This window comes from Molothrus ater, chromosome 3 (genome assembly GCF_012460135.2).
Source record: "Molothrus ater isolate BHLD 08-10-18 breed brown headed cowbird chromosome 3, BPBGC_Mater_1.1, whole genome shotgun sequence".
NCBI classification, from domain to species: Eukaryota; Metazoa; Chordata; class Aves; order Passeriformes; family Icteridae; genus Molothrus; species Molothrus ater.
Window position 1 is genome coordinate 67303295 of NC_050480.2, and position 12317 is coordinate 67315611.

The 12317-nt window shown below is 41.0% G+C and overlaps 1 protein-coding gene across 1 annotated transcript in view; it reads right to left on the reverse strand.

The window, feature by feature from the left end:
• Window positions 1–480: 480 nt before the first annotated feature.
• The window catches only part of CCN6 (cellular communication network factor 6), a 41668-nt gene continuing 29831 nt past the window's right edge, over window positions 481–12317 (reverse strand). The window contains exons 3-6 of the mRNA XM_036379776.1: window positions 4050–4312; window positions 3460–3702; window positions 1167–1360; window positions 481–762 (exon numbers count right to left, since the gene is read on the reverse strand). Coding sequence (XP_036235669.1) covers window positions 481–762; window positions 1167–1360; window positions 3460–3702; window positions 4050–4312 — 982 coding nt within the window. The remainder of the gene's footprint in view (window positions 763–1166; window positions 1361–3459; window positions 3703–4049; window positions 4313–12317) is intronic.

The window sequence follows — 12317 nt, forward strand, 5'->3', positions numbered from 1 at the left end:
GTGTTTATATCCATAACACTAGAGAAAGACTGTTGCAAAAAGCAGTCTGAGATTGAAGTTGACAACTTCTGTTTCAATATTTCACCATTGATGTGTTTTACTATTTCAGATGTATAGCAGAAAATGTTAATTTAAGAATGAAGAATGACAGATGAAGTATTACAGGGCAATACATCTATTTGTATCTGTAGGCAAAAGCTTGTTACCGTGGGGTGTGAAGCCCTCTTGCTGTACCTTTCACAGTCACCAAGAGTTCTTGCTTGAGTACTGCTAGTGTCGGATACATCCTCAGGAATGTAAAAACAGTTACATTTAAAAAGATGCCCTCTGGCGTTTTATGGGTGCTATTTAATAAATGAGTGAATATTCACTTCTGCAGTTTCATGATAAACACTGCTGTGGCAGGGAGTGAGGCAGCTGACTCTTCAGGGTGTGAATGTGCTGTTGCACTCCCTGTGTTACAGTCAATGGTGTAATTTGTCATAGGAGTTTGAGTTGGGAAAATATATCTCCTGGAGCACTGCAAATCCTCTGGCACACACACGATGTTATCCACATCATCTTCCACCTGAAGAAGCCTTCGTTGGGACACTCAAACTGTACAGTGATCATTTTGGACTTGTTAGGAATGCAGCATCTCTTGTCCAAGCATACACCACAGAAAGTTAGTTTATATCTTTGAGTAGTTGAGCATCCAGAAAAAACTAGCTTCTCTGCTGTTGGAAGCTGGAAGGTTGGTTGGCATGTTTTTCCCTTTGGAATCTTTAATATTAAAACAAAGAAAACTCTGAACATTAATTGCAGATCATGTAAGAAAAAGTTGCAACATTTACTTAGAAATATCTTGAAAGTTACTCAGTCTGAAAGCTGCCTGTTTTTTCCTTTGTCAGTCAACAAACAGGAGATCCTTTCAGAGTGACTGTCCATCAGGACAGCATTAGCAGCACTTACATTTCAGGACATTACATTCTTTTGTTTGAAATTGTACATCTGTAGTTTGCTATTGAAACAGGAACATTAATGGTAGAAAACATAGAAGAGTTATTTTAAAACCCATAAAAAAGAAAGAAGTAAATGTTTTATTAGTACTTGCTAATATATCCATTTTTCCATTGATTCCAATATTTTCATTTTCTATTAGGAACTAATTTTATGCTAGAAAATACCTTTATTTTCTTCAGCATATTGGTCAGACAAGGCTGGATGAAGCATAATCTCTTTTCTTTTTTCATTTCACATTTTCTGTTGTCGTTGGTCACTCTGCTGGATATGCCTATGCCACAGGTCCTGGAACAGGGTGTCCAGGGAGTTGCCTGTATGAGGCACTTTTTCTTCAAAACTAGTGGTAAGCTTCTGTAAGCTAAGACAGCAATATTTTATTTATGCAGCCCCAAAAGGATGAAATGAAAATACAAGGATAAGAATTTGATTTCTGTTCATGAAGGTACTTCTGTAGGTAAACCTAAAAATGAGACATAAATAACATTTATACAAAATTCAGCTGAGCTGCAGTTACACTTTGGTGATACTGGATACTCAGATCCTACAAGGACTATGAAATTGCATGTATTATATCACCTTCCAGTTTCATTTGATGGAAATGTTGTGTGACGAGATATTTGTGGAATTCTTATGAAATGTCCAGATTTTTCTTTTATTTTAGGCCAAGCATAGTTTATAAAGGCTGCTGAGAACATTAATATTTGTGTCTTCGTAGAAATTGATAAGACTTTAGGTTTTGTACTGAGGAATGAAATTATCCAATCACTTTTAGATACCACCAAAAAGCCGGAGGGCTGGATTAGGTGGAGTGTACTTAAAAATGAAATAAAATTGCCATGGAAAAGTTCTACAGAAAATCTGTGTGGAATCTGTGCATTTATATAAGAGCACATGCAGAATTACCTGGAATTACCAGAACTGCTGTCTACTTAGAAAGTAGACAGCAATTTAAAGATTTCATTGAAGTAAGCATTTTAAAAGCCTGTCACAGATCTGCAACAAATAAAAGGAAGTTAAATGGTTGTTTATACTTGTTACATTTTTTAAAGTATGACCTAGTTACATCTCTGTGTATCTGAATTAGATAAATCAAATTGAATAGAAAGCCAGAAAACAAAGCAAGAGGAGTAAAATGAAACTTAGCACTTACTATCCACTCTAACAGAAAAGGGACTTTTCAAAATACATATTAGCCCATTGAGCCATCCATGGAATTTATGGACAAGTTGACAAGATAATTCTGCTGGACTGGGAGGGGGAAGACTTTACTTGGAAAAAAATTTCCTGGTATTTTTCTCAGAAGGCTCCCAAAGAGCAGTATTGTACAGCCACCACAGGGACAGGGTGTTGGGTCGCTGAACTGAGCCCAACAGAAAGTGTGCTTTGCCAGCTGGGTGTCTGCTCTGAGGACTATGCTGTACAGCTGATCCAAATTCCAGAATCATAATTTGAAGTAAGGATGATTTTTTTTTTCATTTGGCTTACTTGTGTGACCACTGCTTACATGTGAGAAGTTGTCCAAACTGGACTTCAGGTTTTGTAAGCAGGTCTATTTACCTGCAGATTGATTGATGTGCAGCAGCTGATTTACTAAGCAGCTTTTGATAAAGTTTTTCTGATAAGTGTTGCTATCCTTTTCTTTTATTGATCCATGATGGTGATTCAGTCTGCTACCAAATAAATGGCTCTGCTTTCTGGTACCTGCATTGGCTGTAACAAAGATGACTTTCACCATGGAAAGTTGCACATGCACAGGGAAGGAGATGGCACAAGCATAGCAGCTGTGGCCAGGGAAGGGCTGGCATAGCTGCTTCTGGCAATGGTGCTGCCTTAGAGTGCAAAAGAGAACTAGTGTTAGCTGCAGAGCAAGAATGGACTTAAAGGGAATATCCACTGACCCTGGCAGAGCTGCATGGACAAGCTGATGAATGCTTTTCATCAGGCTGAATTAAGAACTGGGTGGGGGGAGTATTGTTCTTGCAGTGACCAAAATTTGTGAACACAGGAAAGCCACTAAGGCAATTTTTATAATTTTCTGCTTTCTATTGAAAGAAGAGACCTGTGTTTTGTTAATATATGTATGAGAAAGCCAAGACTGGCTAACACCACAAAGCAGGAAAAAGTGGGGCAGTTCCCAGGCTGCAAAATGGCTGTCCAGCAGCATCCCTAATTGGGCTGATCCGATGAGCAGCAGACCTCTGCAGAAAGATGCTTTGGCCAATTCCCTGGTGACAGAAGCCAAAAGCCTTTCTGCTTTTCACATTTATTAGGTTTAGAGAAATGAGTCTGTGACCTGAGAGTAAGAGGGGTAAGTGGGACACAACAGTCACTCTTGCAAAAGCCTTGAGCAAGAATTGGGCAAGGGCCAGTGCGCTGCCTGCCTGGCTGCTGGAGCCAGGGACACTAAATGCAGAAAGGCTCATGTGCAGAAAAGTTTACCAGTGTAGTCAGGCTCACCTGACATCAGTCTGTAGTTGGTTGATTGAAGTTGCTTGTGCTGTCCCAGGCCACAGATGGATTGTCCTGGCTTCTTTCTGCCTGAGACCTGGGCACAGGTGCTTCCTGTTAATCTTGGTGTGAATGCAGGGGTACATCCGATTGTACCACTGACACACAGGCACTTATAAAGCCGGTTGGGCTGAAAGGTCTGCCCGTTGGTGTAATAAACTCCATTGAGCTCACATCCTACAGCTACCAGATCTGAAAATGGTGAACAGCAGTTACTAATATGGGAAGAGCACATGGGTCTTGCTAAACAGGGTGCTAAAATGTGGTCAGTCTTTATGGCATCCACAGCTTTGTAAATCAATATGTCTGCCAATAACAGGCTTGGGCACCATGACCTGGTTTCACTAATGCAGGTAAGTTGAAATTCAGTCCCAGCCCTACTCTCAGATTCTCTGACTGAGCAGTTGGAGGACTAAATTAGGATGAATTCTTTAGCACAGAGCTGTGCAGCACCTGCAAGCAGTTTTCCTCCAAAACCATTCACCTGGTGGTCCCCACCCTCTTGGATTTCAAGAAGGGAACGTGAAGGAGCAACTTACATGCACACACGCCTGTTTCATACCTAGGCTCATCTTCTGAGTAGTCACAGTAGAGCCCTTTGTGGGGATCACAGACATCTGCTTCATTGCAGGGCTCTCCTGCCTGCTTGGCACAGACCTTACAGCAGCCACAGCCATCCTTCACCAGGCTGACCCCAGGGGTGCAGGCTGGCACCGCCGGGCAGCGGCACGGCCAGCGGCAAACCTCCTTGCGCTGGACTTCACCAGTTTCTGAAGGTTTATCTCCAGGCTGCTCTGGTGGGCTGTGGAAAAACTTACACAGAGTGTGCTATTTTGAGCACTGAATGCAGTATGTGTAGCTGGAATAGCATAAAATGAAGTCAAGATGGAAAAAACTGACAAGTTGCATGAAAATGCGCGACATTTCTCATTTGACAAGATCAAAAAGTGAGAGCGGCTATGAGGATTAGGTAGAAGGCAGAGGACCATTTTTATCAGTGTCATACACTGAGATGTTCCACCAGTGAGCCTGGCCTACTGCTTGTACAAAACACAATTCACTGGTTTTTCCCTTGCCTTCTATAGAACAAAACTGAAAAGAAGTTTTTAAAAAAGTATTTTAAAGTAGATGGTGGTTTTATTGTAAGCATTTCTTCCTAGAAACCTTCTATCAAATTAATTAGCTTTTGATTTCTCACAGTGTTTTATAGCCAGCCACAGTCCTGTGTGCCAGTTCTGATGGCAAGACCCCTTTAAAATAGGGAACCTCTTTTGAATGTTACTTTTGCTCCAAAATTTGAGTAGATGCTTGGGAAGGAGCATTATAATATTTACAAATGCTCTTGTGCTAGATGCAAAAAATTAATCCTAGTGAGGGAGGTAATAGCTGTACTGAGTTTAATAGGTCACTTTCTAAGAGTGCATTTATTTGCATGACTAAGCCTTCATTGAATCCAGAGCTTACAGAGCAAAAACACATCTCATTAAAGAGATTTGTATCGGCAGCAGGAAGCTAAGATCTAGCCAGAATGTACTGGTTTACACATTCTGTCACAGAATTCATGTCTTTTTCTCTTTTTTTTTTTTTTTCTTTTTTTTTTTTTTTTAAGTAAAGGAAGGACAAACTAATTCTTGATGGGCCTATTTTTCTGAGGTATGGGGGCCGATTAAGTTAGCACAGTGTGAAAGGATCTATTTGAGATAGCTATAGTCTATCTGCATATTTTAAGAACTACAACTAAAACGTAGCAGTTTAGGTCTTAGCATTCAATGTTTTCATGCTGCTGATTTCAGCAGAAATGCAGATTGTGGTATAGTTATTCTCCATGGATGACTGGTTCTGTAGTTAAGTGGGGGCATGCACAGCTCTTGGCCACTATACAGCACAGGGCCTGGAACCCCTCTCATCACACAGCTCTGACTGCCCAAAGAGCAAAAGGGAAAGAAGACCAAGCCCTTCATCAGGTGCCAGTATCACCATCAAGCTTGCAAAAAAACACCCAGAACATATATCCTATATCTTTTTTCTGGGCATGTGAAGCCCAGCCTATCAGTTTCTGTCTGTTCCTGCAAACTGCGAGGATCTGCTGGTGTAGAAATCACGTCCAGCAGACATGATTTCAGAGGGAAATTTCCAGAGGGAAAATTCCAGAGGGAAATTTCAGAGGGAAATTTCCAGCAGAGGGAAAGGGTTCATTCAGCTGGGGTTCCTTTCTGCTTAATTTCCAAACTGGAAGTATCTGCAGAATTCAGCATTTCATATGTCATAGCCCAGGAAAGCTCTTGCAGCATAATTGAGCTGGCTTAATTGAATGCAGTAGTAAATGACCTTTTAAAAGCCTTTTTTCTACCCCTAATTTCCATTTTTCATGGTCATTTACAACTATACTTATGATATCTTAATCTGCAGCCACTAATGAAGCTCCAAAGTAGTAGCTTTCAAGTCCTTTGGCTGAATGATTTTTAAGCTAGATATTAATTTACATAAGCAATTCATATAGTAGATGGATGTTAAACAATGTCATGGGGTATTCCATGCAATATAAAGAAGATAGTTTCATAAATGTGTCATTTGTTAAAGGATTTCTTCTAATCCTTTCTACCTAAATTCAGCAATAATACAGAAACAATTAACTCAAGTATACTTTTTAAGGCAGCTAAGCCTTTCCTATAGACCCTAATGTTAATTTGATGAATGTGTGCATTGGAATATAAGAGTTCTTAAAGAATTGTTCTGGAAACAAGACAACCAGGTGTTCCTGTACATTTAGTAGTCTTTAAGACAATGCATTTGCTTTAGGAAACAGTTCCTTGCTGCTTCTTTCTTTAGAAGCAGAATATTATTATTATTTTTGTTATTATCATCATCAGGGATTTGGCCATATGCCAGCAATATGAGGTTATGTGGCTTGAATCAGATATCATGTTTCAAAATGGGTATGTGTAGCAGGAAGTAATCTTATGAGCTTTACCCAATATGTTTAATTTGTATTACAAATTGAAACATGCTTTAAACCTACCGACCTCTACTTAGGGGAGTCTTCTCTCCTTTTTTTAGGGAGAGATGTCTGCTGAAAGGTGGGAGACAAAAAAGTCCTTACAAAGTAAGAAAAACACCATCGGGTGAATATCTGACAGTTTTAACTGTGGAATTACTGAGAACTTCAGCTGACATGAAACATCTTCACATATCTATTAAGTTACAATGAAAATGTAAAGTTTGCTTGTACAGTTTACAAGTTAAATATTTTTCTAATTTGTGCTTCCCCAGGTTTCTATACCAAAGCTATTCACATCACACAAGCCCCTTGCATACTTTTCCTGATCCTAAGGGCAGATCAGAAAATGAGACCACTGTGTAAGAACCCTTCATGTTTTGTTTGTTTTCCCATGTTTTAAAGATCGAACAAGGTCAGTATGGCATAAATAAGCAAATATCAAAATAGGCAATGTACTATCACTAATGTTTGATTATCTTAGACTAGCTTTAAATAGGCAGAAAGGGGAGGGAGACAGCCATTTGAAAATTCTGTTGACATTCATCTTAATTGTAAGGAAAAATACACTGTATACATGTAAAGTGGATTTTCAAAATTAGGTAAGTAAGTAATGAAATTGGCCTTTGACACAAATACCTTTAGGAAAAGTTGTCACTTAAAATTGTCTCATAAGAGCCAAAGTATAGCACAGCCCAGGTTCTTTTCTTGTTTGTAAAACTAGGCTGAAGTCAGACTGCTGCATGTGTTTATATATATTTGCAAACACATGTATATATGTATATATGGAATATAAGCATGAGTAAGATGTTTACCTTCTTACTGCATCAGGTAGTAATTTTTGCTTATTTAAAAAAAAAAAAAAAAGAAAGAAAGAAAAAAACAAAGCAAGGTCAGTGACAATTTAAGCTTCCCTAACACTTTTGTCTTCCCACTAAGTCATACCAATGTACAGAAAGAAAAAAAATTACCAAAACATAACCGATGCAGCAAACAAGCTGCAAATGAAATTTACTGAGGAGTAGGGAATGGCTCCTTATTCTTTATGAGGAATTTACTTCTCTGAAATTTAGTTTGTCATAAAGCAAATAAAAACTTTTAACCGGGACAAGGTGAGGAAAGGGAAAATCTTTTTCTCCTTTTTAATGAACTTACCTGTTGAGTATAAGGGATGATGAAGATGGTGGGAACAAGGAGCCACCGCATGTTCCTGCACATTCAGAAGTGAAACTGGGAGATAGGGAACAGGCTGAGCTGTGTCAGAGGAAGCACTGAACACAAAGCTCTCCTCTGTCTCCCTTGCCAAGCCAACTTTCCCCAGCACATGCAGGAACACATACACGCATTCACACTTGAAATTCTCCTCTTCATACTGAACCAGCTTCACACTGAAATTTCCAACTGGCCTTCGTTTCTCTGCCCACTGCTAGAATACAGATTTTCACACCCTGCTTGATCCCATCCAGCTGATTCAGCCAGACTTAATTGAGGTCGGGTAGGGTGACATCTGATTCTTAAAGTCTTGCTGCTGGAAATGCAGTGTTATTTTTAACTTGTCTTTAAATCTATATTGCAGGAATTTCTGAAATCTGAAGGGCAGAGCCCCAAATACATGTATTTTCTGAGATGGAGAAAGCAGAGTTCTTCAAAATTTCTAATGTATTGTGCCTAGAAAATCATTGCATAAAAATTCACAATCAGTACATGCCCTCTAAAGAGGGAAGGAGATGCTATAAAGTGTTAAAATGCTGCTACATATTCAGCACTCTTTCTTTCCATGGGAAAGCCCAAACTATAATATACTTTTCCCTAAAGTATGCACCTTGTCTTATTACTGTGTCATGGAATTTAAGGACAAGATAGTTCAAATCTCCAAATTCCCCCCCCCCTTAATACTATCAAGGTCATGTGTTTGATTTTTAAGCTAACATGTGAGGGTCTCCAGGGTAAGACAAAAGCTCCAGAGCTGCAGCAGTGGTGTTGGTGGTGCCCTGGTAAATGTTTTTCTTTCACATTTGTCCTTGCTCAGGCACCTCCTGAAGCCCAAGAATTACTAGGGGAGGCTGCCAAAGACCACACTGACACTGCAGCCATGCGTGGACAGAAGCAGTAGTGGGAGTAGGGAATCAAATCCAGTCCAAGCATTTCTGTTTGGCTCCTGGACTTGGAGCACCACATGCCCTCTGTGGTTACAAATGCAGCCAGAACTGCCCCTCCAAACTCTTAAGCATTTAGCTGTAAAACACTGAAAAACTGCTTTACTTCAGCACAATCACTTTGTCACATAACTCAAGATGAAGGTCCGGCAGTACCTGGGTGACAAGTGGATGCAGCAGACCATTTCATTATGTTACTCTGGTGCATGGCAGTGCAGACTGAAGCTTCTGTTTCCCCTTGAAAGCTTATGAACATAGCACACAGGTTTCTCTGAAGTCTCTTCTGTATCCTATCAAAACATAGCTTCTTTCGTAGAACCAGAAGGTAGCTGAGGCTGGAAGAGGGCCCAGGGGGTCTCTAGTCCAAGCCCAGCTCAAGCAGAGTTCCTTCTGAGATCAGACTGCATTTACTCATGGCTCTGTCTATTTGGAACTGGAAAACCTCCAAGGGTGGAGGCTGCTAAACCTCTCCTGGCAGCCTTTCAGAGGGATAATAATGAGCAGTGCTGGCTGTCTGAGGACATTCCAGGTTCAGTTTTCTCTTGCTGCCCCAAAGACCCCCCTTTCCCTCTCCAGCCTGTAAGAAGTGAGGAAGGCCAGAGGACTAGCACATCCATTCTTCTTCTAGTACTGCAAGGGGAGCACACAGCATTCATTTGAAATGTGTCTTTTCTCTTCACATTGCAGAGATAAAAAATGTTACCAGTGCAGGACTGGGAATGCTCTGTGTGAGCTGGCAAAGACTGGTCTGATGTTAATAATGGTCCCCAGTCTTGGGAAACAGGAGAGATGTATTTCTGTAGGATTACCCATTGGTTTTATATGGTGTATTTTGTTGGAATCACCTGGAGAACATGTTATCTGAGCTTTAGAGAATGAAACTTCAAAATTGTGGTTAGAGTATAATTAAGCTGATTGATGGAAAATGTTGGGTTTGGAAGGAGTGGGAGGAATGTTCCTCCCTGAGGAAGACATTCTGGTGATATAACACATGAAAATGTCATTTTAGGTGGCCGGATGAATGCTCACATGTGTACAAATTCATCAGCATACCTCTTCAGCCTGAGAAGGGCCTGCTGCTAGGAGCACCACTCCCACTACAGTAGGACTCAGTTCTCCAGGACAACAATGTGCCTTCACTGCCTTTCCCTAAAAAAAAATGCACTTAAGTGAGGCTGGACCTTGCACTGCAGCACAAATCCCTGCGTGCATAAGTAGCCATAAGACCACAAAGACAGCAGCACTAACTCCTATGCATAAATAGTGCACCAGGGCTTTGACTACTGAGTACAGGAGTCTGTGTCTCTGCTACTATTGGCTCTGATTTCAATAAATAGAGGTGATCTGCCCTTTTCCTCTCCTGCTGGTTTTTAGTGATCCCCTACAACTTAAGAACTAATGTTTTTAATGCCACATCCAGACTCAGCAATAGTTTGTCTGTATGCATCCTCCTTGCCAAATCTCCCTTGCAGATTTGATTACATAAAGCATCATTCATTTCCTGAACTAAACCTGCTCTGCTATCTGGTGCCATTCTAATAACACCCTGAACGGAAATGCAATTTAGTCATATATTCAGTGACCTCTACATACTGCACACATCTCTTTGGTGAAAAAAAAATCATCTTCCTCTCCGTGAAATATGCCATGTAAATCCATTGTCTTAAGAGATGGAAAAGTATGAGTTATAAACCTATAAATTGATATAACCATGCATTCTAACTGGATACAAGGTCTTAGACAAAATGCCAGAGGTACTAGTTATTGATACTTGTTTTGGGCCAGGATTTCAATACTCCCTACTGGGCTTGGTGGAGTTACTGCAATAAAATCCATTAAAGCCAGGGTTGGGTTTGGTCATTCCTAGTAATTGGGTTTTAGTTCCAGATCCACATCAGATCTGGGAGTTCACCTTTTGGCAGGAAGATTTTTGCACATTGTCCTGTTTCATTGTTCTTTGGGCATGGATGTTGCAGAGAGGACTCCTCTGTTTCAGTCAAACTTACAGTTTGCGTCTCTTCATTCAAATAAATAAATAGATGGGTAAAAAGAATAGGAACATTATATGATAACATATTGCCCTTGGCTCACCCTCAGATGCTGTTTTCTCACTTGGGTTTTGGAAGGAAGCTGCCTTCTTCAAAACAACAGTGCCCCCAAAACACTGATGGATTTTGCTAGGAGCTCTGCTTGCTATTGCTGACAACTTGGGCACACAGAGGCGCAGACATCTCCCTGGTGGGAGTGGCAGGTTTGGTGCCAGGCAGCATGGCACGCACAGGTCCTGGGATTAGCCATGCTCAAAGGTATGCTGAAGTTCCCAGCTGGAAGCCTGAGGCCAGGAGCTGTGACAGTCCTTGCAGAGGAATCACCCACCCACCACCAATACACTGTTGTGAGGTTCCCTCTTCTCTGCTGGTCAGCTGCTCAGCTATTGTAAATTTGGGGCATTTTTGCTTCTCTTCAAATTGATTTTCAGACAAAAGTTGATTTTCAGACACAACTCAAAAATGTTCCTTCTGGAGCGCCACCAACAACAGCACATTCTCAACAGGCTGACTAAGGAACCTCTCCCAGGATGATGGAGGTATTTCCAATGGGACAGAAATTCATCTTGTCCCGCATACTCACTGCAGTAATAGCATGTGCAACACTGAGGGGGCTGTTGGAAGGGCAGAAATGCTTTGTACAATGGCAGCTATACTATGTTCCCCACAGTGTGCCACTGTTTCTGTTTCAGCTGCGCTCTGCTTCCAAACTAATTCAAAGTTTCTCTGAGCTATAATAGGAGACCTCAGATATGAAGAAATTTGCATGCAGGTTTAAGATTAGGTCCATTTTCAAAACTGATTTATGCACGTAGTTGTCTCTATCCTATTTTCTTCTAACACACCTTAAGTACAGAAAAAATGCCATAAAGTGCTTGTATTCCAAAGCACACATCTCTGAAATGTGAAACTAGGAATTCTCAGAGTTTTTAAAGTTGAATATTTGTCATCAACAACAGCCTGAGTTTCCATGTTTCTGGTTAACAGATCATTTAAAAATATCTGTACACACTGAACAGGATCAGTCTCTGCTCTGCCTAGCTCTGTGGGGCAGGCTCGTGCAATCAATCCAGAAAGGCACAGGCTGCAAAAAGCGGCCAAAGTGAAGGAATAAAAATTAAGACAAATTGGGGGCCCACTGAGCAAGGCAAAGAAGCTCAACTGCACCGAGCTAACCTATTACATGCTGGAATTGGCTGATTCTGCACACAGTGCTGCAGCTCTGCTCTTTTCAGTTTGATGCTGAATTCACTGTGACAGAACAAACTCAGATCAGCCCAAACCATACTTGCAAATCAGCTTTTCTCCTCATGGCCCAGCTCTGTGGGCACCCCAGTGCTGGCAGCTCCAGCCTCTCCTTCCTTTCTCCCCCACAGCTGGGCTGCTTTGCAGAGCAGGCAGGCAGCTGCTCCTCAGGGAGAAGCGCTGTCAGGATAAATATTTGAGCAGGGCAGCTAATCCTGCATGGCAGGAGACATGTGAATGTCCGCTGAGGCTTGTACAGTTCTCAAAGGGTTTCCATTGTTAGTTATAGGAGGAAATAGTAAAGCAGCTTCCCAAGCTCCTGAACTATTTACACATGTAGTTTGTGTGCCAGCTAAAAAACAT